Below are 27,972 nucleotides of genomic sequence, written 5' to 3'. Positions count from 1 at the left end.
GGCAGATCATCGCCGCCCAGGAGGAGATGCTGCGCAAGGAGCGGGAGCTGGAAGAGGCGCGGAAGAAGCTGGCGATGATCCGGCAGCAGCAGTACAAATTCCTGCCCTCGGAGCTGCGGGACGAGGAGCAGAACTGAGCCGCACGCCCTCCCGCTGCTCACCGCACAGACTGCTGCCTGCCCACCCGCCCACCTGCCTGCTCCTATTTAAGACGACCCGCCACAAGCGAAGGGCTGTCTGGGCTAGACCAGAGCTCTGCCCGCACCCAGAGCAACGGGACTAACTCAGTTGCCCCTCCAAGCCGGTGCCTCACCAGCAACTCCGCTTCGCTGCCCAGCCCACCTTCCCATGCACACCCAAGGCACAATCAGAGCGCTCGGAGGGACTCGGTTGGGGTGGGAGCCGGGGCTGCACTGGCTCAGGGCTCACCCGCCAGCCCCGGGGTGCGGGCCCACAGAGCTCTCCACTGCAAGGGGATATTTACTTGTGCCTTCTTCGTTCCCTCCTGTGCCCCTTTTTCTCTCTCCTCCGTGCAGGATGGGGACAGGCGGGGGGCTTGCCCTCTCCTGTGCAATGGTGTGCAGGGAGCAGCTGCCCCTCGCTAAGCTCTTGCACGGAGCTGTCTTTCACCTCCAATGCCTTATTGCTGGCTGAATCTTCCTCTATAGCTACCCTGGAAGGCACTGAGTCCACCCCATGAGTATCTTCTTCAGCCCAGGCCCCTCTGGGGAGCAGCAGGGCTGGAAGCCACAGTGCCTCCACTCAGGATGGGGGATGATGTGATGAGTTCACCCCCAGAGCTGTTTTTTGCCTTCCCGCAGGGCTTCCCCCCAACTGCGGCCCCAGCCAGCTCTGCCTTCCTCCTTCTTCCCAAGTGCCTGCATTGTTTTCCAAGATCTACAGTATTTTTGTAACTTTTCCATTTCTCTAGTATTGAGCCTGCAGCTTTCAAAGTTCATTTATTTCCCTGCCAGCTCATGCTCTGCCCACTAACACCCAGCTCTCGCCGGGGTCCCGTAGCCCAGCATCCCACCCCTCCTTGGCTCCGGGACCCCCGTCCCTTCCCCTTTGCACTCGCTGAGGCTTCTCTCACCATTTTGATACTTTAAGCATCCCATATTAAAGATTGAAGGAAACCAGCTCCCCCCCAAGCCTCCGGGGTGGGGTGGGGGATGCCAGTGTCTCCTCAGAAAGACGCTTTCATCAATAAAATCTGGTTTTCCTGCTTTCTTGCCAACTGGGTATCAACAGGCCTCTCCAGGAGACGGGGAGGGCAGGGGGGCCTGGGCGCCTTCCCTGCCGGCAAAGGGAGGGGGGGAGTGTACCACGGGTGCTTATACAGCATGGAAAATATTTGAGGCACGTCCAGCCCCAGGCACCCGGCAGGCCGGACCCCCGCTGCCAGCCATGTGCCGGCCTCGCAGGTGCTGCCGGGGGGCCACCACTGCAGGAGGGGGCCTTGGGGATTTTGTTTCTGGGGGATTTGGGCTTCAGGGAAGGCGGGGGGTTATGTGTGTGTGGAGCTGAGCTCCTGGCCCCATTCCTGCTACTAGCCAAATACACTCCTGGGTAGGGTGCCATAGGGACCTCCCACCCCGTAGTCACTGGTGGCCCATCAGTGGGGAGCAGTCTGGTGTGGTGTGGGTCTGGGAATGTGGCTGGAGCCCTCCCGGCTGCTGGCGTTGATCTCACGCCCCGAAATAGCCCCCCAGAGCCAACCTGTGCGGGCAGCAGCTGCCCCAGTGTGTCCCCACCTGTTCCCACCCCGTCACTCAGCAGGGATTTGGGGGGCCTAAGCAGTGGCAGGGCAGGCAGGGGTGATGTGGGGTGCAACAGGGACATTGCGGGGTGCAACAGGGGCACGGGCAGGTTGGCACGTGTCTCTTTCCTCTGGGGCTGTTCCTGGTAGTGTGAGCTATAAACATCATCGGTGGCAAGGGCAGCATCCCACAGTATCCCAGAGAGCAACTCCTGTCCCCTTGTGGTCACGTCCCTGGGGGTGTGGAGGGGCTGTTTCTCCTGAGACACTCACCCCTGGCCAGGATCCAGGGTGGATTTGTGGCTCTCACAGGCATCCCAATCCTCCCAGCTGTCCCCTGACAATCTGCGCTGGCCTGACCCGGCACCAGGCTCTCACCCAGGTACCGGCTTGGACATGGGGCCCTTCAGAGTGTCCAGCAAGGACAGTGAGCGGGCACAGCGTGGCAGCAGCCCTGGCCTCACCCTGGCATCCTGGGGACAAGGGAGCTCCAGTACTTCCTGCACAGTGCTGCAAGCATATTCACTGCTGTGTCCTCCAGCTTGGGTACAAGCAAGAGGTGGTGGCACAAACACCAAGGGAGGGACGTGGGGGTGTGATTAACCACCGCCCCTCAATCTCACATACTGATCAAAGGGTTATTTTGGCAGGCAAGTTCAGGAAAGTACATACAGAGGTTTGGAGCTGGGATGACACAGTCATGAGGTCCCAGGCCTCTGCAGGGATCCAAATACAACTAAGTTGGAGGTTAGTGGGCCAACCATGTCCCAACTTCTTGGGGAGCCCAGGGATGAGGTGATAGGCTGCAGCATGGATTGCACCTGGGAAGGTCCCATTAGTTGTCAGGATGAGCCCTTCCTTGGAGGTCTGACCCTAGAGTGAAACATGGAGGGGGTTGCCATCCATGGAGACCTTAGCCCAGGACAAGCCTGGGCATGGGGCAGCAATGGGAGGGATGTGCACCCACACCTCTCTGCACCCTCTTGTCCCACAGGTTACCCCAGAGGATGGACTGAAGGGCAGAGTCATGGGCCTCAGCACCTGGATGATTCCAGCAGTGTCCATCAGACATGGCTATGATGCCTGGAGCAAAGGGGAGAGGGTTGAGAGGGAAAGCAGCATCCTTTGGGGGCACATCCGAGGGCTGGCCTGGCTCCAGCGTAACTTCCTTGCTGCTTGCACCACGCCCATCATTATCTTTGCCCCATGCACTGAGTACATGAAGTTGCTCAAGCCCATGAAGTTGCTCCAGGCTGAAACATCTCGCAGAAAATACAATTACTCTCTCCCAGGAATGATGGGAGATGGATCTTTCCCCTCCCCTCAGAAGCCACACGCTGGCAGCTACAGACCCTTCTTGTCCAAAAATGTGCCTAATTCATCAATACTAATAGCCACTCTCCAGAGTCCAGCAGTGGCTCTTCTCCTTTCCCCATGGAGCCAGCAGCCACTAGGTCCTCAGCTATTCCACCCCTCCTATGCCCTCTACCATCTGGGCCTGAGGGCTCCTAAAAGGCACTTTCTCCAGCTGTCAAAATCTTTTTGTTCCTCTCTGCTTGGAGCATTGGTGCCGAGAAGTTGCGTCAAGCAAGGACTGGCTGCAGCCCAGGGGCAGTGGGCTGGGGGAGCCTGTGCACCCCTCCTGTCCCCATCCCATCCCCGCTTTCCACACGTGCCACACGGCTCCCATGGCCCCTCCACCAGCTCCTTCCAGCCCCCCCGACCCACAGCCCACCCTGCAGCTGGGAATGTGCCAGAAGCATTTACGATCGTTATTAAAGTACAGGTTATTTTTGGAGGAGCTGGGATTTGAAAGGTTTGCATTTTTTTGCCTGTGGAATACAGTTTATTTAGAGCAGAAAGATGAAGAGGGGCAGTGAGCTGCCTGTATGCCCTGTGTCACCCTTAAATGCCATTGTATGGGCTGTGCATGTGCCAGGTGTCCCTGTGGGTGCCAGGTGTCCCTGTGGGTGCCAGGGACAGTGACACCAAGGTGCAAAACAGAGAGTAGGTGGGTGCCAAGAAGTCTGCAAAGAGTTCTGGTCCTCCTGCCCCACCAGCAGCTGGATGGGAATGTCAGGAGCTCTGTTCACTTCTCCCCCAGCTCTGCTCACTTCTCCCCTGGGGGATTTTCCCCATGTGGGCAATGCCAGCCAAACATGTCCCTTAGTGCAATCACAGCCTGAGTGTGTCCCCTACCCTTCAGTGCTGGCCAGTTCATTGGTGTTCCCAAGTGCCATGCCAGCCCTTGAGGTGTCCCCACGCTAGTGCCAGCAAGCAGGGTCCCTCAGGCCCCAGTGTGCTGTGACAGGGCACGTGGTGTACCTAGGGCACTAGCATGAGGACAGCTCTGGAGCCAGTGCAACCAAGCTACCCCTACTCAGTGCCCCAGGATGTCCCTTGCCCGGTGCCACAGGGGTACCCCTAGCTCAGAGCTACAGAGTGTCCCTCACCCAGTGTCACTGGGGTGCCACCAGAGCATTGCCTTGAGGTGTCCATCACCCAGCGCCACCAGGGTACCCACAGCACAGTGTCCCGGGCTGTCCCTTGCCCAGTACCATCGGATTGTCCCCAGCGCAGTGAGCCGGGGTGTCCCTCGTCCTCTGCCCCGGTGGGTGCCGGGCGCCGGGGCTGCGGCGATGCCCGCCGGGGGAGGCTGCCCCCCCGTTCCGCTCGGTGCGAGGGCCGGTGGCGAGCCAGTCCCTAAAAGGTGCTGGCGGGCGGCGGGGGAGGTACCGGGGCAGCCCCCGCCCGGCGCGGCCCCTCCCCAGCTTTTAGGCTGCTCGGCGGGGCGGGGAGCGCAGTGCCGGTGCTCCCGCCGCTCCCGGTGCTCCCGGTGCTCCGCGCCCCTCTGCCGTCCCGCGCCCCGCTGCCGACACCCCGCCACCATGGAGGCCATCAAGAAGAAGATGCAGATGCTGAAATTGGACAAGGAGAACGCCATCGACCGCGCCGAGCAAGCGGAGGCTGACAAGAAGCAGGCGGAGGACCGCTGCAAGCAGGTGGGTGTCCCACGGGCTTCGCCGGCATTACCTGGGAACCCTCCACTCTAGGGGTGTCCAGCCCTGGAAACCCCGTCCGGCTGGGTGCCCAGCCCTGGGGATTCCATCCCACTGATCATCCAGCCTGGGGACACTGCACTCTCTAGGCTCACCCCGTCCCCACACTGATCTCCCCGCACTGGTTGTCCACCCTGGAGTCCCCTGACCTAAGCATGTCCTGGCCCAAGGACCTTGCCCCGCGGGGTGTCCTGCTTGTGGATGCCAGCTCTATTGGTTGACAGCCCTTGAGACGTTACCTCTCTGCGACTGTGTCCCCAGGGACCTCACTCCACATGGGTCTGTCCCCAGGAACCAATGCTTCAGTCTCTTTTCCTTGACCCCTCACACTGGTCTCCCCAAACATCTTTCATCTCAGTGGGACTCCCCAGTGCCACCCCTCTGTCCCCGTGCCAGGGAGAGCCCTGTGGACTGCATGCTCCCACCACAACCACACAGAGATGGGAACACAGATTGGTGTCCCCAGAGCTGTATCCCCAAGTCAGAGCTCTCCAGTCCCCTATAAAGGGAGGGAGACCACCACCCCCTTACCTCGGCCAGGCTCAGGGATGATGGGGGTCCCGGCAGCTGCTCTACACCAAGAGCCCCTCAAGGACGTGTAGACCCAAAGTTGTCAGAGAGGACACGTCCATGTTCTCCTGCTGTGCCCCCCACAGCCTGGGTGTCCCCAGGGGAAGGATGGGGGGACAGATCCCCTTCCAGCCTTGCAGACACTGCCATCTCCCCTGACCCCCACCCTTTGTCTTTTCCCAGCTGGAGGAGGAACAGCAGGGCCTGCAGAAGAAGCTGAAGGGCACTGAGGATGAGGTGGAGAAGTACTCCGAGTCTGTCAAGGAGGCCCAGGAGAAGCTGGAGCAGGCAGAGAAGAAAGCTACAGATGTAAGTAGGCACGCCAGCAGCTCCTCCCCTGCACAGGCTCTGGACCTCGGGGGGGTTAAAGGAAGAGGGGGCCCTTATATGGAAAGCGTCCGAAGGGAAGACTCTCAGGATCCCATTCCTTCGATGTTGACACTGAACTGGGCTGATGGGTCCTGTGTGGGGTGGGGGGGGCCAGGCCAGCTGTGGGGGCCAGTGATGGGGTTGCTGGTCCTGTCTTGAGCTTTGTGGGCAGCCTCCAACCTGGCTCCCCAAAGCTAACAGGGACAAATGTCCCAAGCTGTGTCACAAGTCCCAGGCATGCACCTCCTCAATGCTAGTAGGAAAAACTGTTTTGTTTGCTAAACTGTGGCAGAGCAGAGAAACAAAAAAATCTCTTGCTGTGGTTGGCTGCTGAGTGCTGGCTGCAAGGAAGAATGCTTGGGGTGTGTGGAAGGGGATTTGGGTAGATTTGGGGTCCGGTGTGCTACTTTGTACGCTGAGAAAGGCAAGGCCAGGAAGAGTTTTATTTAGTGCCAAGACTGATGTTCCTCCTGGGAAATAGATCCCTCTGGGGAGATGTTAGGAAGGTGTTGAAATTGGCTTGTGCCTGGCCAGGATGAAGGGTGGAACAGCTGTGTGCGGCCACGGGGACGCTTGGGAATGGAGTATAACGACCTGTGGTGCCACACAGGGTATTTGACACCCTATAAATAAATCCTCCTTTTGATAGCCAGCCCCTCTTTGATGAAAACCAACCCTGGAAACTGGAGGAGAAGCTAAAGGAGAGCCGTCTGGAGTACAGCCAGCAGGGCATGGCCAGGCTTTTTAGGATTGAGAACAAAAAATTCAATCCCAGCTGGTTTATGGAGCTAAATGGGGGAGATGCGTCAAATCTCTGAGGCTGCCGCCAAGGACAGGGGTGAGCGGACAAGGACAAGCAATGGCAGCACCAGTCCTCTGGCAGCCCAGAGCCCCTGGGCAGCAGCCAGGGGTCTCCTTAGACCTCTTTGCTCATCCTACAGATGACTCTCCTTTAAAACACTGAGAATCCTCGGGAAGGGCACACTCAACCTGGCGTAGGGCAGCCATGTCAAGCTGGGCAAGGTGGCTGCTGTGTGCAGTGGGGTTCCCGCTGGTCTAATTGGGTCCATTCTGGTGTGGGACAGGGCAAACCCAGTGTGGGTGAAAGGGGACATGATGTTCCCTGTGCAGGGCTCAGAGGAAGGGGCAAACAGTGGTACCGGGCAGATGTTGGCTGTGGGGTGTGGTTTGCTGCTGGCAGTGGGCTGTGTGATGCCATCCTCGGCAGGGAGGGTGTTTCCCGGCTCTTGGTCCACAGCAGTTTGGCAGGTCTGTGGGCTTCAGCACAGAGAGTTCTGTACCAGAAGATACAGTGGATGGGAGCCACCAGGGAAGGGCTGGAGCCGGAGCCACGGAGAAGGAGCAGTGTCAGGCTGCAGTGCTCCAACACCGGGATCTCCCCAGAACCATGCCAAAGCCTGGACAGGCTGCACCATGTGTGGGGCTCTGGGAGTCACCCCTTGGCGCCAGGGACCTGAATGTGCTGACAGCTCTAAGTGCCAGAGCTGGTGTCACCTCCTCCCTGGTGCAAGGCACAGCACAGCTCCTGCTTCCAGCAGAGGAAGCACTGGGTAGACCCCCAGAGCACACCCACCCCAGGCACCCCATGCCCTCCCTGACTGTCAGGACAGTGGGTGCCTTTGAGCACAGAGTGTCCCCATTCCTCAGACAGCTCAGGCTCATACCAGCGATCCAGGCAGCCCCCTGCTCTTGGCAAAAATATCAATGCCTTAAAAGAATAAACAACCACCTCAGTATGGCCCTACCCTGCTGCTGGCACTGCATGCTGGGGCATGAAGGCCACGGGGACTGCACTAAAGAGTGCAAATACAATGCCCCAGGCACCTGGAGAAGTGTCAGATAGTGGCATAGAGCAGGGAATGCCTGACTCCTGATCAGCAACTCCACAGAGCTTCCCAGCAGCTCTGAGAGCCCACCATGCCCCCAGAATGTCTTGCTCCCAGGAGGGACAGTCATGGTGCCCAGGTCGGGATGGGAAAGGGCTGCTGGAAACGGTGAGGCCGGGAGAGCAGGTTTAGCCAGAACAGCCCTCTCCATCGCCCCGCATCCCCAGCAGTGGCTGTCCCCAGCCACCCCGGAGGGGCCTGAGGGAAACTGCCATTCCCAGGCCATGATCCCAAAGGCTTCACCCATGTTCCCGCCCCAGCTGCTTTCCCCAGCCAAGACTTTGCTCTTATTTGGCGATTCCCTGAGCTGGTGGGAGGGAACAGGACTCTGCTGGGAAGTGACTGCATCTCGGGGTGGGGCCACAGCAGGAGGCACCTAGCCTGGCTACTGCAGGACCAGGGTGGCTGACCCGCATCCTGTTCCCCTCCTGCCTGCAGCTGGCTCAGGCTCATCCCTGCCCCACTGCTGCCAGGAACCCTTGTTTCTGCTCTGGGCCCCCATGTCCTGGCTTGGGAGCATTACTGACATCCAGGCCTCAGACTGGGAGGAGGCAGTACCAGCTGGGCCCAAGGCCAAGCCCAAGGCTGTGTGCTCCCAGGGGACCCACAGTATCGCCTCTTCCGCTGCCTCTTGGCAAGGGGACATGGATCTGCAAGGTGCAGATAGCAGTGTGGCTGAGTCACCCCCAGGACCCCTGGCCCTGGTGAGCCAGCTGGTGAGGTCAGCCTGGGAACTGGCATTCCTGGAGGCAGGTGTGAAGTGCAGCCAGAAGGCTGTCAGTACTTCTTAAGGGAGAATTGAGCGCCACCAGCTCCAACTTCTTCTGATGGATCAAGACATGTGCCCCAGCCAGAATGGAGAGCCAGGAGCTGGAGGTTTCGCCTCCCCCACAGGGCACAATCCCCAGGCTGGAGGTGCCAGGGTGTCCATGGGCCCCATGAGTCTCTGTGGGGCTGCCAGACAGGTCCTCACATTGGGGAGCAGATACAAGGGACTGAACATGATGGATGCTGGGGACCTGGCTGAAACCCAGGTAGCCCCAGAGGGCAGCCAGGAGCGGGCTCTGCTCATGCCTCTTACTGACTTTCCATAAGGAAAAAGTCCACAACCCTCCTTAGCTCCGCAGCAAGGGCTCTGGAGGGCAGCGTTTGGGGAATACCCACGGGTACATAGCTCCTGTGGCCATGGGGGCTCACACAGGACAGGCTCCAGCACTCACAGACTCTGTGGACTGATGGAAATGAGTCCATTTCCCTGGGGTCCTCTCCGTTGCTCTGGGGGATTTCAGTGTGACTGTGCACCCCTGCCTGGGGGGCAGCCTGCAGCCGGGGCCTGGAGAGAAGCGTGTGCCCTGCCTTGGGGCCACTGTGTGCCCTCTCTGGGGGTACCATCTGCCCTTTCAGTGGGGACCATGCATCTGCCTGGGACTATGCGTGCTGACCCGGGGTGGGGGCCAGTGTGCCCTGCCCCGAAGCCATTGTGCATCTTGCCTTGGTGGAGATGTAGAGACGGTGACCAGAGCCTGGGGAGGACCACGCACCCTTCCCGGGGGCACCCTCAGTCCTATTTGGGATGAGGGGCACTGTGCATCCCTCCCGGCGTGGGAACTCTCTCCTGCCGCGGGTGAGCCCCGCAAGCCTTGCCCGGAGGAGCGGCGGAGCAGGTCGGTCGGAGGCAGCAATAGCAGCAGCAGGAGGAGGAGGAGGAGGAGCAGGAAGGGATGGAGGCAGGGCGGGCGGCGGGAGCGGCCGCTGCCTGAGCGCTTCCTGCCCGAGCCGGGCGGATCCCACAAAGGGCTTGGCGGTGTGGCCTCCCCGCCGGCAGTCCCCGCCATGGCCAGCGCCAGCTCCATCGATGCCGTCAAGAAGAAGATCCAGAGCTTGCAGCAGGTGGCCGACGAGGCGGAGGAGCGCGCCGAGCACCTGCAGCGGGAGGCCGATGCCGAGCGGCAGGCCCGGGAGCGGGTAAGGGCCGCTGGGATGGGAAGAGGAGGGCGGGGGGCGCCCCGGCAGCTCCCCGGGATGCCCCGCCGGCTCCGGCCCCGCTGCCGGCATCCGTTCCGGCGGGCCGGCCCCGGGCCCCCGAGCCGCGGTAGCCGGGCTGGCTGCCCGCGGGGCGGAGGAGCGGCGGGAGGTCCCCGGGGAGCCGCGGGGAGCTGCCACCCGGCTGGAGAGCCCGGCGCTGGGGAGCTCGGGGCAGTCCCTGCCTGCGGGCAGCGTCCGCCAGCCGCCTCCCTCCTCCGAGAGAAGATGCTGCGTTCAGCGGGGCTCCCCAGGGCTTCCCGGTTGGCCGGGCGCTGGGAGCGGGCAGCGGCCAGCCCTGCCTTGGGATCGGGCGCCTCCTGGGAAAGGATCCTCTCCCTCGAAGGCCAGCGTGCACAGCTCAGAATCCCACGCCCAGGCTCTTGTCTGGCTTCCAGCGGACTTTGCGGTCCGGGCCGCAGAGCTTTAGCTCTCCAGCCTGTCCCTTCTTGGGGACAAGCCGCCCCTTCACTTTGCCTCAGGCCAAAATTTCCATTCTGGCAGTGGGATGGCATTCCCAAGCTGCAGCTTTTTCCTGGTTTGTCTTTTTAGTTGTTGGAGCTTTCGGTTTTCTTCCTTTCTTTCTGTTTCCTATGCCTACTCATTCAACATTCTCACCATATCAGGAGCGGCAGAGCTGGGTGCAGTACCCGGGTTGTTGTCACTCGGGCTGTGTGTGGAGGAAATGGCCCTTTCCTGCAGCCTCAGATCGGGTTCCCCGGTCACTGGGAGCTGCCGGGAGAGCTCATGTTCCCAAGTGTCCATCCGGGCAGGTCTGACCCACTTTGGGGGTGATTCCCTGGGAAAAAAAATCTACCGACATAGTGAGGTTGATGCTGCGGGCAGAGCACTGCCCTGTGGGGGCCAGCTCCAGCTCCCCATTGGGCAGTCCGGCAAGGGACAAGCTCTCGGAGAGTCTGTAGAAAGGGTATTCATGGGGTGGAAGCAGATGTGGGGCTGGCAGCCCTCTCAGAGAGGTGCTGGCTGTGCCTGTCCCCATTCTGCCAACTCCCCACGGGGAATTGTGGGGGCACAGTGGCGCCATGCAGGGTGACAGCCCCTTGCTGTTCCCATAGGCCTTGTGCTTGGCTAATATTCCCTGGGGCATTCCCAGTGCTGAAGCATGAGGCTGGATGTGTCCAGGCACCGCAGCCAGCCAGTCCTGCTGCAGCCTGTGAATAAGCAGGAGACACTGTCTCCTGGGTTGGTGCATGGGGCTGCTCCCCACAGTGAGGTCTTATTGCCACCCATCCCCTGATTTTGAGGGGTTTGTTTTCCTTGCACCCCCCTGGTGGGAAGCGGGGCTGGGAGCTGCTGAGGCAGTGTTTCCCGACTGTGGCGATGGAGCAGGAGGCCTTTACCAAATGGAAAGAGTGCAAGGCCAGGCGTCAACGGGCTGGCAGAGGGCCAGGGCCACTGCTCCTGGCCAGCCCCAGCTCCCAGCCCTGTGCGTGGGGAGCCTGGGAAAGGGAGGGCTCTGGTCCTGCCAGCCTCATCTTGGCCGGGTGCCAGCCTGCCGAGGGCGACTCGCTCCACTGCCCCCGGCACCGTGCTGTACATCAGCTGGGGGGGCTCCGTGCTTGGCTTCAGGCTGCCCTGTTGCACAGGGCCCTGGGGGTTCCCGCAGGAGAAACTCCCGGCTCACTCCGCCGCCTCTGTAAACAGGAAATCCACAAGCAGCTCCGATCTCCTTTTCAGGAGCGAAGCCGCACAGGGCATTCCTCCCCCTTTACTCACTGCTCTGCAAACCCCAAATACCATCCCCGTGACGACATGGCTGCTATGGCCACCCTACCCCAGTGAATGTGCCCTGTCCCCCTCCAGGGCGGGAGCTGGAGGTGCGAGGACATGGTGGTGCTGCACATGCCAGGCTGTGGCTGAAAGGCTGGGAGAAGCCAGCATCAAATAGCCACTAGGGATGGAGATAACCCTATAGAGAGGTGAGGGGATGCATGGTCAGGCATGCCATTCCAGTGAACACGGGCTGGTTGCACAGTGCCAAGGGGCATTCCAGATGGTAAATGTAGGAGTAACTATTGAAAATGTATTTTTCAATATATGTATGTGACATGGGATGACTGAGGGGTTTCTGTTCCCCCAGGCTGAGGCTGAAGTGGCTTCCCTCAACCGCCGCATCCAGCTGGTAGAGGAGGAGCTGGACCGTGCCCAGGAGCGCCTGGCCACTGCCCTGCAGAAGCTGGAGGAAGCTGAGAAGGCGGCTGATGAGAGCGAGAGGTGGGATGGATAGACACAGTGGGAGTGGTATCAGGTCACCACTGATTGCAGACAGCCCCCTTAATTTTGCAGTGGGGTCCCTCTGAAGTGACCTTATTGGGGTTTATGTTGGTTTTCCTGCAGACTTCAAAGGGAAAGAATAAAGCCATAATGCAAAGAAGTCCCCCATATACAGACATTCTTATCCAGAGCACACATGAAATCCTGAAAAATTTTATCTTGTATTTATAAAAGCACCAGACTGTAACCAAAGCCAGAGGAAGATATGAGCATGTTTTATTCCCCAGAGCAGCTTTCTATGCTCAAAGACACAACAGCCCAGGAGGCAACCTCTGTGCTGGTAACTAAGGTCAGATTTGAGAACAAGACAGCCTCATTCAAAGAGAGTTCCACAGGGTGTGTGTTGCCCCATCCTCATGGCAAGCAGGTTTCCCAGACTGGAGCTGTGCAGGCAAGGGCAGTCAGGTTGTATGGGAGTGCCCAGACATGTCACAGCACTCCTGACAGCTACATGAGCTCTTCCCTCCATTGGCAAAGACCAGTTTGAGCAACAGCATCTGAGTGAGAGAAGAGTCTGCAGGAGTCCCTTCTGTGGGGGTTTGCAGGGTTTTGGTAATCCCCTGTTTGTGAGCATCACCCAGAATGAGAAAGGCTTTGCCACAGGATGTTTTCCAGTGTTTCCTTCAGGCTGCCAGCCTGTTGGGCTGTTTTTGTGGAGGTTGTGGCTGGCTCATCCTGGGCTGCACACCTGTTCACCCCCAAACGTGGGTTCAGGACCTGCCTGCTTGAGGGGCACCATAGGCATACCTCACTCTGGAACATAGCCCTGGGGCCAGCTCTACTCTAATTCTGCACAGGAGCATTTTTGGGGTACTGCTGGTGTGACCCTACTGCATGCCATCCTCCCCAAGCAATGTACCGTGTCTCTGAAGCTGAAGGGTGGTATTGTTTAGGGTACAGGATGTGCAGATGGGCAGGCAGGATGTGCAGATGACACCTTGACCCACAGCTGTAACATCTTCTCGCATGGTCTTTCCTCAGAGGCATGAAGGTCATCGAAAACAGGGCCATGAAAGATGAGGAGAAGATGGAACTCCAGGAAATGCAGCTGAAGGAGGCAAAGCACATAGCAGAGGAGGCTGACCGCAAATATGAGGAGGTGTGTACCCCTTTCCCCAGTCCTGACACCCTGGCAGTACCCAGAGCCACCTCCTCACAGCCCTGTGCCCCCAACTGGAGCAAGCACAGGGCCAACGTGGGCCTCTTACTGCCATCAACAGGTCGCCCGCAAGCTGGTCGTCCTTGAGGGAGAGCTGGAGCGCTCAGAGGAGAGGGCAGAGGTGGCGGAGAGGTGAGCGGGGCTCCTGGTGGGCAGCGTGCAGGGGTCCCACACAGCCCTTGCCCCAAATCCCTGGCAGACATGGGGATGGGGATGGGGATGTCCCTCCCTGGAAGCAGCAGGGTCTGTCATTGGAGTGGTCCTTGGGATTGCAGGCTGGGGGTGGGGGGGTGCCAACCCACCGGCATCACATCCCTGACCCTGTTCTCTAATGTCCCCCTCCCGGGGTGCCCCCCTTCCACCCCAGCCGAGTGAGACAGCTGGAAGAAGAGCTGCGGACCATGGACCAGTCTCTCAAATCCCTCATTGCCTCAGAGGAAGAGGTACTGGGGCAGGGGCATGGGGCGATGTGCAGAAGCCCCCTCTCTCTGTCGCTGTCTCTCGAGCCATGCGAGCCACCTCTCTCCTTTCTGCACCACTGCCTCCACCACCGGCCTCCCCTCGCCTCCCTCTGCAGCGGGTGCAGGCCGGGCACGCTCCTCCATCCCTCCATCCATGCTTCCCTTGGCGGGGCCAGTGAGAGGTTGGCTGGTGGTGATGCACGAGGTATCCGTGCAAGGAAGCACAAGGAATGGATGAACAGATGCGTCCCGGCAGCTCCTGCTCGGAGTGGCTCTGCTCCTGGTCCACCTGCACTGAGTTTTCTCCTCTCTCAACTTGTTTTCTCTCTTTCTTTCCTGCTTCCCCGTGCCTGTTCTTTCTGCTCCTGCCTCTCTCCTGCCCTTTGGCCCCACTCCCCCCCTCCTGCCGGCCCTGCTTGGGATGTAGTAAATGTGGTGACCTAGAGGAGGAGCTGAAAATTGTCACCAACAACTTGAAGTCCCTGGAAGCCCAGGCTGACAAGGTAGGACCCAGTGAGGCTGCTGGAGCTGGGAAGAGTGCATGGGGGGCTGGGAAGAGTGCGTGGGCGCTGGGAGTGCTGCGGTCTCCTGCTGGGGTGAAGGACAGCTGGAGGCACGCCTTGGGACTCACAGGTGCTTGTCTCTGTCTCTGCAGTATTCCACCAAGGAGGATAAGTACGAGGAGGAAATCAAGCTTCTAGGGGAAAAACTGAAGGAGGTAAGGGGTGTAGGGCCACCACTAAACCACTACAGGCATGAGCTTGCTATCCTGAATGGTTTTTGATGCCATTATGCCCATGTCCTCTCACGGTTTTCTAAATTGCAGCCCTGCAGCATAGCAGGTACCTGCATGTGGGATGACCTTTATTAGTCTGTTCTGATGTAGGGTGTGAGGCTCCATGGAGCCCTAGTCACTTCTGTCCCTTGCCTTTCCCATGGGAGGGCTTCCGGAGAAGGGTACCAAAGATGCAAATGCGGCAGATTTGGAGTGCAGTGCAGCCTGCCCCTCCCGTGTTGTGTCCTGCAGCTCACCCTTTCCCCACTGTGCTTCCCACAGGCTGAGACCCGAGCGGAGTTTGCAGAGAGGTCTGTGGCAAAGCTGGAGAAAACCATTGATGACCTAGAAGGTAAAATGTTTCCACCAGCCCTGTGTCCCTCTTTCCTGGGGTGGCACTGGGCACACCATGCCCCTGGTGTGGCTGGACAGTGCTTGGCCAGAGGGAGGAGATGGGCAGAAGTTCTGGGAGCGGGGTGGCTGGAAGTCACAATGTCTGGTGCAGGGGCACAGAGCTCCTTGGGTCTGTGCTCTGCCCTCGGGTCGGGAATAGGGTCACATCCATGCTGCCTGTGCCCGCACACTCCTGCTGCCCTCAGCCTGCCGTTCACAGCCACTCTCTCTCTCCACCTTGTGCCCTCCACTCTACTCCACCATCTGCTCCCCGCCTGCCCCCACCTGCAGATGAAGTGTATGCGCAGAAGATGAAGTACAAAGCCATCAGCGAGGAGCTGGACAATGCACTTAACGACATCACCTCCCTCTGAGCCCCACGCTGGGCACCAGCACTGCACCCGCTCCCTGCCTGTCTCTCCCTTCCCCAGCTCGGCTGTTTGCCTGCCTGGCCATCCCACCTCTCTCCCTACCCTCTCTGTCCTCCTCTGTCCTACCTAGCCTGTGCCTGTCCATCAGCTCCTTTGGGACAGGAGCTGACGAGGGGTGTTCCCGCTGTACCCCTCTTTGGGGAGACAAGATGTAGGTGCTTAGAGCTGTTGTTCAGGGCAGGAGAACAGCCCCACATACTGACTGGACAGTGTAGTTGTAGGCCCATGCCACAGCATTGCCCTGGGGATCAGGACTGTGCCCAGAAGCCCTTTGTTCCAGCAGCTCCCTCCTTGGCTCCCCAGCAGCAGAAGCACTGGGGACCCTGCAGCTCCGGGGCTGGGGGGCCATTTCCCCCCCCATGTACTTCCAGCCAAGTCCGCCGGTGCTGCTTGCTGGCCCCAGCATGGGGATGACCTGCACTGGGGAAGCGGCACCTCCACTGCCAAAGCTCAGGCCTGGGGGATAGAGGGTTGGATCCAGCTGTGCAGACACCTTGTTCCCCGGCAGGCAGGCGACCCCCACTCCTCCCTCACCCTTCTGTCCTTTGCACATTGCTCTTCAGTTTGCATCTCATGACTTTTCTTTTGTGTTCTGTCCCTCTGGGTTAATGAGTTGATATCAATAAAATTTTAACATTGGTTTCTCCTTTGTTTTCTTCATGCCACTCTATCCCTCATCTCCTGCCTGTCTCATGTGGGTACTGTCAGCAGTGTGGTAGGAGGTGGTTGCAGGCAGCTCGCAGCCACAGGCCCCCTGGGGTGACCATGGCTGAGACCCAAGAGGCTCCTGTGCTGCCAGGCTGAGCGGGACAGGGCCATTCTGCTGACCCCAGCCACCTTCTGACTCTCGTACACAGCTTTCCTCATCTCATGCTATCTTCTCCATGAGTCTTTTGGCATGAAATAGCAGGATTAGTCCTGGTCCTGTCCATTCCCTGTCTCCACTCCCAGACGTTGCCTACAAGCAACAATCTCAGCCCTGTCATGGCTCCTGCAGCCCCTTCCCTTGGTGAAGGGTCTGATGCTACCCTTCAGCAGTGATCTCTTGTGATCCCTAAATTGGTCCTGATCCCCCTCCTCCTTCCTCACCACCTTTCCATGTCCCAGAATCCAGTTTCCAAAGTGATGGACGTACAGCCTTGTCCCTGCACCAAGACTGGCTGCCTCCTCCTGCCAGTCCAGCTGTATCCCACCACTGTCTGGGTGGCTTGTGGTGTTTCCAGCGAAGGCTTTCAGAAATGCTGTCTCTTTTCACTAACTCACTTTTTTCTCTCTCTTTCCTGTGCTGCGTTGATGTCTCCATTTTCTCTAGAGCGTTCTCAGCAGGAGGCCGAGAAAAACCGTGTTCTCACTAACGAGCTGCGGGTCATCCTTACTGAACTTAACAACTGAGCTGCCCAGAGCTCCTGGCCCCGGCCCAGCCTCCCTGCCCCATTTTGGCCAGGCTGGCTCAGGGCTGGGAGCCCCACCCTGCTGGGGTGAGGCAGGGTGTGAAGCCTTGCCTTATCCTAATAGGGGTAACTACCATGCTTGGGCAGGACAGGGAGCCCCTCTGGAGCTGATCAGTTTTTTGTGGGAGAGATATGAGGGGTTTTGTGATATCCTGGGATGCCCACATAGTGATTGCTGTCCTCTGGCATCATCCTGGCTCTGCTGGGGAGGGATGTGGTTTGTATTGCTGCCTTCCTCCCCTTGTCCCAGGAGTCACTGGGCAGCCTCTTCCTCCTCACTCTGGTCACCCCAAACTGTGCAGGGAGGATCCCCTTAGAAAGAGGTCCTTGCAGGGTGCTGGGAAGGCTGGGATAGGAGCTGGGGATCCAGCAGCACCCGCTGCCCCAAACTTGGGACAGGGAAGAGGCTAGCAGGGCACACTGGGAGATGGGGCTGGTTGGACAGCAGTCTTGTTCCATACCCATCTCTGGGGGAAGCATGATGCCATTTGGAAGTGAACACCAGAGGGAGGCTGCCTTGGCAGCAAGCTGCCTGGCAGAGCTTATCCTTGTAGCCTTGCTAGCTCTGCTCCTTATCTCTCTGTTGTCCTCTGCCCACTCTTCTGGGCTGTTAATGGGCTGTTTTCTCACTCCTTTTCTTCACGGAGCACTGCTGGGTCATGCAGCAGGCATTGGTTCTCTGCTTCTGCTGGCCAAAGGTTTGTGCATGTGCCCACAGCTGGCCAGTGGTGATGCCCCAGTGTCTGGCCAAATAATGGTACTTGCCAGCAGCACCTATGCTGCAGAGTACTCAGCCATGGGCAGTGGGGCACCCTGGGAAGATGGAAATGCTGAAGAGTGGTAACTGCCTGCCCCAGAGATCAGCCTCACTGGCCTGGCCTCCCTGGCAGATCTGAGACTGGCTGGACTCATCCCTGCCAGAAATGGGGCTACTTGTGTGGACTATGCTCTGCAGGGGACGCCCCGTTCGACTGGAGGCCATAGCTGTACTGAAATGTCCATCTGTGTGTGTGTGTGTCTGTGCTTGGTGTGGTGTGTGTGGGTCCTGCTGCACCTGGGTACATTTGGGCTGTGTCTGTGTGCGTGGCTGGGTGTCCCTTGTATTCACAGAGAGCCTGGCCAGTGCCAAAGAGGAGAACGTGGGAATACACCAGGTCCTGGACCAGACCTTACTGGAGCTGAACAACCTCTGAGCTGCCCTGGCAAGCCCCTATCCCTTTTCCCCACCCAACACATGCACCCCACTGGCATGCTCAGGATGTAATCAGCTGAACTGCATCTTGGCCAAATCCACACATCCATTGAGAAGGGAAGCTCAGCAGCCTTGCACTGTGGCTGATCATGGGGATCTTGTTTGTGCACAGCCTGAATGGCTCTGTCCTGTCTTTATGTCCAAATATTAAAGCAGTTTGACAAGATGGATGGCTATGTTTGGTCCTTTGGGTGGGTGCAGGCACTGGGATAAGAGGTGTGTGTCTCTCTCCCCAGTTCATGCAAGGAGGGTCTGCAGGACCTCTGTGGCTGTGGTGGGCTTGGAAGGATAACCATGTGGTCTGGACTGTGTTCCCTCATCTCCATCACTTTTTTGGAATGCAGAGGAAACCTCCAGGTCTCAAGCTCAGTCCAAACTCACCATCCTCTTCAAGTACACAGTGATAAACTATGTTGCTGGTGTGTCCCCTTCCACAGTCTGCATGCTACTGGGCTGGCCACCTGGGGAAGCCACAAGGTCTTTGACGTCTCCATGGAGGGTTCATGTTTATCACAATGAGGAAACACACAAGCACATGATCATGCATGCTCACAGTATTAGCTGTGAGGGTCTTCTCCAGGTCTGGGATTAGCTGCTCACCCTTTGTACTAGTTGCAATTTCTATTGCCAGTGACTGAACGCCTGCCTGAGGGACAGCTGTGTAAGCCAGCAAATATTAATGCAGCAGACAAAGTGTTCAGGAAGTTTCTTCCTGGCTTGCTGTATTTTCTCCAACACAATTTGAAGAGCAGCCGGATGTGTCTCATTGCTGCCACCAAAATGGGCTGGATTTCCTGGGGATGCCCAAAACCATTATCTAGTCCTGCCCTTCGCTTCGGGCCCCTCCATAATGTGCACTGAACCCTGTTGTCCCACACTACCCAGCGGATATCCGTCTAAAAGCACATCCACATACTGCCAGGAAACACAACTCATGCTGACCCCTTGTCAAGGCAGACCCAGCAAGAGACTGGCAGGGATAGCTTTTGTTATCTGCTTTCCTTTATTTGCTGCGCCTCTCAGGTCAGGAAAGGAGGGTGTTGAGATTCAATCTCTTTCCTGCCCAGCTGCTGCTGGCCTCCCGCCCTCTCCATAGCCCAGTAATTCTGTTTCGTGGTTCTAAGACCTTCTACAAGAGGGAAAAAAGCTCCCCATGCATGAGGTGCTCATTTTCAGTTCACCCTCCCAAGGTTACAAAGTCTGCTGTGAGCTGCAGCCTCCCACCCTGGGCCTGGAGGAGCCAGAGGGGAGGACAGTACATGGTGTCTAGGACTGCTGAGCTGTCCCTGCGCAAGGGCCGGAGCTCCTCCTTGGGCCCGCCTTCCTTTTCTGCAGTGCATCAGCTGAGCCATTCTGTTGTTTAGTCAAAGCACCTTCCAGGCAGGGGGTTGTCTGGTTTTGAAAAGAACCAGAGTGTAAAAGCACCTCTTCTCTGGAAGCCTGCACCCTGTACTGCAAACAAGCCTGCCCTGTGCCCCGGTCAGGGTGCGTCCCAGTGCCCAGCCTCTGGGCGCCCTTCGCCTTCCTGCTGGGACAAAGAGCCCTTTCACACCCACTGTTTTTTCCCCATTAGCTGCTGCTGCCTCCTGGTTTGGACCAGTCCATTTTACTTAACTGTTTACACCTCGCTGCAAAGGACTTTTTATTCCTTTGAACTGCCTGTGATTTGGCAGTGAGATCCTGACTGCTGTTCCCAGGTGATGCTCAGCCTGGGAAAGGCATGAGCTATGTCATGGTTCAGCAAAGCTTTGCATTTTCTCCATTGTCCCACCCATCTCCTTTCCCCTGCAGCCCCACAGAGAAATATGCAGACCAGGGGAAGCTCTGGGAGCCTGGGGCACTGTGGAACTGTCGGCATGGGAGCATGTCTCCCCACACGTGTCACAGACCCACTCTGGGGACTGAAGTGCCAGTGCCCTCCTCCCTTCCTCTCTCTCCACCTCTCCCATGGAATTTCAACCTTTGGATTTGTTTATCTTGGCCTAGCAGACTGATGATCTCCCCAAAGAGCTTTCAGCCCTGCTGTGGGCTGCCACTCCATTGATATACCAGCACATTAACCTCCGGCAGCCTCTCACCTCTGCTCTCTGCTCCAGTTCTCTCATCTCTCCAGCGCCTCATTTGACCTCTGAATCCTTCCTGTTCAATGCCCTTGAACTACATGCTGGAGCGGGAGGACCACACAAAGAGCATCTGAGATGCTTGGATGAGATGTGTCGAGCTGTGCAGAGCCAGGCACAGACTACTGCCACCCCTCAGTCCCTCCCTGCATCTACAGCTTGAGACACGGGGGTGAGGACCAGAAAAACTGTGCTGCCAAGTTGTGAGGGTTTTGCAAGACTCTGGGGGATTTCAAAACAGGTCAGGCCCCCTAAAGCCAAGTGCCACACAAATCTCCCAGCCCCCAAATCAATATTACTGAGTTGTCAATGCCAGCAGAGGACAAGGCAGATGGAGGGAAGCATGGATAGCCATGATCACGTGGTGCCATCTCATTTTTGTATGAACATGCCCCATATTCAGTGCCTGGGGCTGTGCTGCCTGTGAGGGTGGAGTATGCAGTACAGGAGGACATGTGGCCCCTGCTCCACTTGCTCAGGGTATCTGGGAGCAGCACTGGAGCATCTCTGCTGCAAGACAGGCTTACAACGGTGACAGGCAGCAAGGGACCCTTGGGGGGCATTCATTGCTTTGGTTTAGCAGTTGCTGGTCACAAGGTTGATTTATTGCCTTTCAGAGCAAAAGACAATAAAGTAAAAGCACTTGTTATCAGGGTTCTGTTATGTGACGCCTTTCTTGCAGGATGTCTTCCCTATGGTGAGGTTTATTGTCTTTGTGGACTGGGCTAGGATCATCATTTTGGTGAACTTCGTAGTATTGCCTTAGGGGATGATAAAACTTGGTCTTGATTCTATCATGCTGGCCCATGCTTCATGTGCTGGGCAGATCCTGCTTTAGAATCACAGAAGGGATCAGAAGGGTCAGAAGGGATCTCTAAAGACCATTGCCACAAAGAGTAGGGGCACTCTCAACTAGATCAAGTTACTCACAGCCCCATCCAGCCTTAGCTCAAATGTTCCCATTGATGATGGATGGGGTGGTCACTAAGATAGATCATGGTGGGCACCTTTGAACTCCTCCTGGCCATTGTCCTTCTCCTTGCTGCGGGAGCTCTCCTGCTCCCTGCAGCTGGCAGAGGCACACTTCCTTCACCTGTCCAGCCAGCAGCCCACAGCAACCAGGACCAGGGCTACTACAGCACCTCAAAACAGCCACTGCTGCTGCACTGCAGAATGGAGGGGGGCTGCCATGGTCCCCCTCTTCCCCTCAATCACCTGCAACATCCAAGTCATCTCATGATGCGATATTCCTGACACTCTTCTATCAGTTTGGCTGTGTCTGTCTCAGTCTGGTCATGGTGCTGCAGTCTGGGCTGAATGGTCAGCAGAGCCAGGAAGAACACAAGTGTTGGAGCCAAGGCCTGGTGGATAGAAAGGGAGCTCATCAGGTCTGGGTGGGAGGGAGCAGGGGGCTGGGGACACTCAGGGTGTCCCCAAAGCCTTTCTGGGCACCTGCCACCACTGAGAGCCCTAAGCTCCTCTTCTTTCAACCCCAAGCACAGTTCTGTGCCCTGTCCTGCCCTGAGGTGCTTGTGTCTCTTCTTGGACTGGGCATTGTCCCTGTCCCTATCCAGCCCAGCACTCCTCTGCATGCACACTCACCCATCACCAGAATCCAATTGTGGTGGGGCTGAGGATGCCTGGTGATGCCCCTGGTAACACCTCCTGTTGTGACCCATCCTCCTTGATGTTGCAGCCACCAGAGCCACATCTCCCAGCTGGCAAGCCCCAGCCTTCTTCTGCACCCCTCAGTGGGTCCTGGCTATCCTCACCCAGGAGCAAGCTCACAGAGGCTCTCTTGACCAAGTGGGCAGGTCCCTCAGAGCCGTAATTGAAAGTAATACAGGGACTGGGAGTGGATGTCCCTGGCTTACAGAGGGAGGTGTGACTTCCTCTGGGCCAAAGTGGTCTGATTCTGAGCTGTTTTGCAAAGAAGCTATGAAATCTCAGGCAGGGATGAAACTATTCCCCTCTCTCCTCCTCTGGGATCCCTTGTACTTGGGCATGATGTGGCCTTGTAAACCCTGGTGATCAAACATCAATCATGTCCCCAGAATAAGTGGAAAAGATCCTGTGATTCCTGTTTCCAGCTACCAACTTGCTGGCTGCAAGGGCAAGCCCATGAGCTGGAGGGGATATGCTGGGACCCACATCTCGCTGCACCCCTGGGATTTCCCCTGGTTCATGAGAGTCCTCTGTACTCCACCCTGGAGTGCTCTGCTGTGAGTTGTGCCTTTTAGAAACGGGGCCAGTTTTCCATGAGTTAATGAAACCCAGACTCCTCAAAAGCCTCCTCTGACCTTGTTGCATGTGCGCCAAGACTGGCATGGGTGCGGTGCTTCTGCCAATTCAGCACATGCAGAACTCTACATCCAATGCTCCTGTCCAAAGTCTTCTGGAGGCGGAAAGGGTGTGTGTTGAGGTGCGGGGATCAGTAAGTGGGAAGTTCCCTGAAGTGCTTTTCGGTGTCAATCTCGTTGAGATGGGGTTGGACTCGAGGTGCCAAGTGTGGGGAGCACAGAACCACTGAGGGTGGGACAGCCTGCATGCCTCACCCAGCCCCCGCTCTTGGGGGGCCGCGCAGGGCCCCACTCGTGGGGGGACCGTGGGGACAAGGCCAAACTGCGCCCCCAAAGGACCACAGGACCCCAGGACATGCCGAGCCGGGAGGGACCCACAGCGATCATCGAGTCCAGCTCCTGGCCCTGCACACCGTGTGCCTGAGAGTGTTGTCCAAACGCTTCTTGAGCTCTGCCAGGCCGGCGTTACGACCCCTTCTCCGGGGAGCCTGTCCCAGGCCCCGGCCCGCTCCGCACGGGCCTTTTCCCGATATCCAACCCCGCGCCCGCCGTGACTGACGGGCCTGGCCCCGCCCCCCGCGCCCGCCCCGGGACGCTGCTTCCGGCGGCGGCGGCGCGCGCACGTGTGACGTCATCGGCCCCGGAAGGGCGGCGGAGGGGGAAGGGGCCGCGGGGCCCGTCCGGTCCGAGCTCCGGGTCCGACCCCGGTCCCGTGTCCCCGCTCCCGCCGAAATGACGCTCGCCGTCTTCTTCGGGTGCACCTTCATCGCCTTCGGGCCCGCGTTCGGCCTCTTCATCTTCACCATCGCCCGCGACCCGCTCCGCATCATCATCCTCATCGCCGGGTCAGTCAGCGCTGGGGGCTCTGGTGCTGCCGTGGTGTGGGAGCAGGATTGGCTCCGGGAGCCGTGTGGGCGTGGCCGGGCGCTAGGAGCAGCGCCGGTGCTACTACCAGAACGATCGTGGTGGGGGCACTGATTCTGCTGCTGGTGCTGGTCCCAGTACGGATGTGTCGGGGTGCTGGTCCCAGTGCCTGTACACGATCACTGCAGTCGTGACCGGGTTGCTGGTACCAGTGACGGTGCTGGTACAGGATGGGCGTGACAGGAGTGCTGGTAGCAGTATGGGTGTGACAGGGTGCTGGTAGCATCAGGGGTGTGATAGGCATGTGACTACTGGCTGAGGCACCATCGTGGGTGCAGCAGACACACCAGGACTCATGCTGGTGCTGCTGTGGACTCACTGGAGTCACCAGTACTCATGCTGGTGCTGTTGCTTGCATGGTAAGAGCACAGATATTGTTTCTCTTACTGTCACAGCCATTGGCACATTGTGGACACCAGCACTCATACAGTACCAGTGAAGGGTTGGTAGTGGTACTGGTGCTTGTGTGCATCTGGGTAACTGGTACCAGTACCACTGTGGGACCAGAAGGATATGGTACTGGAACTGGTACTGGCGTGGATATGAGCCTGGAACAGGTGCTGGTACTGCTGCGGGCACAACAGGGCGACTGCTGCCAGTTCTGGTGACCAGTGGAGCACGAGTGTAGGCACAACACAGTGGTGTGACCAGTACAGGCACCAGCCGCCCAGCACTGGTACCATAATGGCACTGGTGCTGGCCAGGGAGTGGGCAAGGCCAGGGCACAGCTGCCGGTGCCAGTCCCAACACAGCAGCAGCTCCAGCACAGCACCGGTGCCAGCAAGCTCTGTCTCTTACAGGGCTTTCTTCTGGCTGGTGTCGCTGCTGCTCTCGTCCCTCATCTGGTTCATCGCAGTGAAAGCCAGCGACCCCCAGGATGAGCGGCTGCAGAAGGGGCTCCTGATTTTTGGGGTGATGTTCTCTGTGCTGCTGCAGGAGGCCTTCCGCTTCCTTTACTACAAGCTCCTCAGGTAACGGCATCTCCCTGCTGTGCCAGCACTGCTGGACAGTCTTCCCAGCCATGGTGGTGCCAGATTCCGTCTGTGAGCTGCTGGGCTGGGGGGAATGTCAGGTGTGGCACAAAGCTGCCTCAGTGCTTACTGGGAGCACATGGGTGGCACCTGCTTCTGTGTGTTGACCTTAGTGGGTGTCAGGTGGTGGGGCAGAGCGGCCCTAAGCTCTGGAGGATCTGGTGCCCTGACCAAGCCAGGAAACAGTCTCATTGCAGCTTTGGCAGCTCCCAGCCTTCCTGATACCATTGTCTTGGAGCGCAGGGGCTTGTACTGGCAGGGAAGCACGTGCTGCACCCTGTCCTGTGTATGGACGGACACTGTGCTGGGGCTGGGCAGGCAGGTATGGGGAGGTGTCCTTCATACTCCTTAGTCTTCCCGGCTGGAAGCTGGGAGAATGCTGGGGGGAGCATGTCTGCAGGCCATGCTGCTCCCTGCGGCAGGGCACTGCCGGAGGCGGGCAGGCAGAGGGTAGCAGAGCTCCACGGAGCAGCCTCTGACACAAACTACTGCGTTTCCTTTGCCTTGCGGATCTCCGGTCCCAAGTGCTGCTGTCCTCCCCGGGCCGAGGAGCTGCCTGGCATGCTCCTTACGTGTCACACCTCTAGTTGGCATAAATTATGAAGCCTCTCCTCTCCCAGTTTCTCCCCCAAAAGAATTTTTCTAGCTCTTCGAGCTCTTCCCTGCACATCCTCCATTGTTTGTCAACATCTTCTCAGTCTAAGTGCAGAGATCAGGTACAGCCTCCCACGCCTGCAGTGGGGCTGCTTTCCATGCGGGGGTGCTGCTTGCCTTAGACCCAGCGTCCTGCTCACACCAGCCCTGCTCTGCCGGGCTGGCTGGCACCCACATTCCTCTGTGGAAAATCTTTCCGTGTGGCCTCACATGATTTTCACATGCCTGATTTGTCTGGTGGTACAGTCACACGGAGGATCTCCGTGGTGGGTGTTGCTCGGGGAGGGGGAGGTTGCCAGGAAGGTGGCATGGTGCAGAGTGAATACTGCACCATGCCTCAGGAGGTGGCTTGGCTGTGCTGGGCTCCAGTGTGCTCTCACCCCACAGGAAGGCCATCGAGGGGCTGGTGGCCCTCAGTGAGGACGGCTGCTCCCCCATTTCCATTCAGCAAATGGCATATGGTGAGTGCTGTGCAGAGCAGAGCAGCCTGAGCACAGGACAGGGGGCGAGGCTGGGCAGGGCTGCACATGGTGCTGGGAGCAAAGAGAGATTTCTCATGCCAAAGCTGGCTGGGTGGTGCATGGGGTGGCCCTTGGGAGGCTCAGAGCTTAACAGTGTCCCTGTCATGGCAGTGGCTGGCGTGGGCTTTGGTCTCATGAGCGGCGCCTTCTCCATGATCAATCTCCTGGCAGACGCGTTAGGGCCTGGCACTGTGGGCATCCATGGGGATTCACAGCTGTATTTCCTGACCTCAGGTGAGTAAGTGGCACCCTTCACTCACATCTCTGCCCCACCACAGAGGCAGCAGATGAGGCGCTGGAGTTTTCCTTCTTACATTGTCTTGCCCATGTTGCGCCCTCACCCACCTGAGCTCCTTATAGTCCCTTGTTACATCTCTCTGTGACAAGCCCTTCTTGCTGTTCCCTGTGACTCTCCCTGCTCTTCTTTTCATGTCTCCCACACTCAAAGTCTGACCCAGCACCTCCCAGTCCAGCCATGCTGTTTCTCTATCCCCCCTTTACTGACTCATCTCCATCCCTTCCCCAAGCCTGCAGGCCAGATGAGGTGGGTGATTCCCTGGTGACACCTCCACTTCTCCCTGCAGCTTTTATGACCATGGTGCTGATTTTCCTTCACACCTTCTGGGGGATCCTCTTCTTTCATGGCTGCGAGCACCGGCGCTGGTGGGAGATCGCAGCGGTCGTTATCATGCATCTCACTGTTTCGGGGTCGGTGAGTAACTGGGAGTAGGGCTCTGCACTGGGACCTGTATTCAGAGTACTGGTCCCATGCTGGGGCGAAACAGCCTTTGGCACTAGTGAAGCAGCTGGTCCTTCACAAACCAAATCCTGGGGTTGGTGCCACCTGTCCCACTCCATTCACTGAGGTGGTGACACTGCCACACATCCTGTTCCTGTCCTCTCCTGCCTGCTCACCCTTCTCTTCTTGTGCCTCTTCCCGCAGTCGTTTTGCAACCCCCTGTACGTGGGCAGCCTGGTGCCCTCCTACCTGCTGATGGCTGCTGCCGCTGCCTGGGCGTACCTGCTCTCGGGGGGATCTGCGCAGAACCTGCGGCGCTTCCTGCTCTGTAAGTCCTGCTCCAAAAAGGGCGTGGGGGAACACTTCGGGTCTCATGGGGTACCAGGACCAGTGCTGGGGTGGCAAGAGATTTTCTCTGTGGCTCAAACAAGGGTGTCATCCCCTCGTCTCCCACTTTAGAGGAGCAGGGAGTTTTTGAGGCCATGGTTAGGTTGTTGCTTCTCCTAGGAGAAGTGGGGTAAAGAGTTTGGTGAAAACTCACCACTTCTCTTCTTGGTTCCTGCAGGTTTACGGAGTGGAGCCAGCCCCCAGCCAGGATCCTGAGGCCCTGCAGGATGTTCCAGTCCCCAGCCACCCCTCCCCTCCCCTCCTATCCTGGCGGCAGGATCGGCCATCACCTTCTTTGCAATATCTTTTCTCCTGGACTGGGGGACCCTGGCCAGCCCTGGTGGGGCAGGCGCTGGGGTCCAGCTGTGGCAGCCAGCCGACCGGTGTGGCTGAGACTGGCTCACTCCAACGCCCCTTTGGGAGTCCCCATAAAACACCTCAGTTTTGGGGGACCCAACTTTGCTGGCCCTGCTGTGAGCTCAGCCCTAGTTAGCCTGCCTGTGACTGCCGGAGGCTTGAGCCCAAAGAAACCCATCGCTTCTCCCCCCGCTGCCACAGATGTGCTGCCCCCCATGCCAGGGCAGGGGGCCTGCGTTGCCTCCTCGCTGCAGGGTGGAGGAAGGGGCTTTGCAAAGTGCTGCCGTGCCCTGGGTCGTGGCTGACTGCTGTAGTGCTCCTTTCTCCACCTCTCTGCCCAGTCCTGCTGCCCCAGAAACCATGGCCCTGGCACTGCCCTGCAGTAGCGCAGTGAGCCGGCATCCTGGTGCGGCAGGATGGTGCTGGGGGACCCACGGGTACTGACAGCTTGCAGGATGGGAGGAGAAGAGGGAAAAAGACAGTATGCAAAAGACCCAGTGGACATGGAGGGTGGTGGAGGGCTTGGGAGGAGATGCAATGCCACAGCTGTTGCCGGCACAGATTTGGGAGGGGGTTCAAGGGACCATTCCAATGGATCATTGCCCTCTCCTGTTCTTGGGGATTTTCAGGCGGGTACCAGCCCTGGTTCTGTGCCACAGGGCTGGGAGGGAGAAACTGCCATTGGGCTGAAAAGGCAGTTTTATCCACAGTGGGCTTTTATATCAATAAAATTAAGTACCACAGACAAATGGGGGTGTGTGTGGCCATCAGTGCTGCCCTTGTGGGGGAGGGTACAAGCAGTGGTGGCAGTGGCCTGTGCTGATATGATTGGAGGGGGATGGTCTGGCAGTTGCAGGCCCCATTTGCCTGGAGGCTGCTGAGGGCTGGAGACCTGCAGGTTCCTCTCCTCTCCCAGACAGGGCCAGTTTCTCCTGGTTTTGCCATGGCCATAAAGCTTCCTGGGACTTGGCTCCAGCTCCACAGAAGCCATCATGAAAGGTGGGAGGTAGCCATGGATCTAGGGTTGTTCTGGCTA

General features: G+C 58.4%; 3 protein-coding genes across 4 annotated transcripts in view; all 3 read left to right on the top strand.

Annotated features, from left to right (window-relative positions):
• The window catches only part of TLN1 (talin 1), a 34,759-nt gene extending 33,567 nt beyond the window's left edge, over window positions 1-1,192 (top strand). Inside the window, exon 57 of the mRNA XM_082300966.1 lies at window positions 6-1,192. Coding sequence (XP_082157092.1) covers window positions 6-137 — 132 coding nt within the window. The 3' untranslated portion in view covers window positions 138-1,192. The remainder of the gene's footprint in view (window positions 1-5) is intronic.
• Window positions 1,193-4,540: 3,348 nt separating this feature from the next.
• On the top strand, window positions 4,541-17,859 carry TPM2 (tropomyosin 2). Of its 2 annotated transcripts, none has more exons than XM_082301641.1 (9): window positions 4,541-4,761; window positions 5,572-5,697; window positions 11,788-11,921; window positions 12,963-13,080; window positions 13,202-13,272; window positions 14,029-14,104; window positions 14,257-14,319; window positions 14,659-14,728; window positions 17,762-17,859. In XM_082301641.1, the coding sequence occupies exons 1-9, from the start codon at window positions 4,648-4,650 to the stop codon at window positions 17,842-17,844; spliced, it is 855 nt and encodes a 284-aa protein (XP_082157767.1). In that variant the 5' UTR covers window positions 4,541-4,647; the 3' UTR covers window positions 17,845-17,859. The 2 variants fall into 2 exon arrangements, with proteins under 2 accessions (XP_082157767.1, XP_082157766.1); XM_082301640.1 differs by lacking the exon at window positions 17,762-17,859 and adding an exon at window positions 15,061-15,842 and having other exon boundaries at window positions 4,544-4,761.
• A 5,108-nt stretch (window positions 17,860-22,967) lies between these two features.
• LOC309585073 (gamma-secretase subunit Aph-1b-like) lies at window positions 22,968-27,645 on the top strand. The gene is made up of 7 exons (XM_082301541.1): window positions 22,968-23,168; window positions 24,048-24,218; window positions 25,320-25,393; window positions 25,565-25,687; window positions 26,038-26,165; window positions 26,397-26,520; window positions 26,758-27,645. The coding sequence occupies exons 1-7, from the start codon at window positions 23,056-23,058 to the stop codon at window positions 26,793-26,795; spliced, it is 771 nt and encodes a 256-aa protein (XP_082157667.1). The 5' UTR covers window positions 22,968-23,055; the 3' UTR covers window positions 26,796-27,645.
• Window positions 27,646-27,972: the final 327 nt, after the last annotated feature.

The sequence above is a fragment of the Coloeus monedula genome (genome assembly GCF_965178545.1).
Source record: "Coloeus monedula genome assembly, chromosome: Z".
In the NCBI taxonomy this organism is placed as follows: Eukaryota; Metazoa; Chordata; class Aves; order Passeriformes; family Corvidae; genus Coloeus; species Coloeus monedula.
Note: the sequence above shows the minus strand (reverse complement) of the source record. Positions and strands in the feature narration are given on the sequence as shown.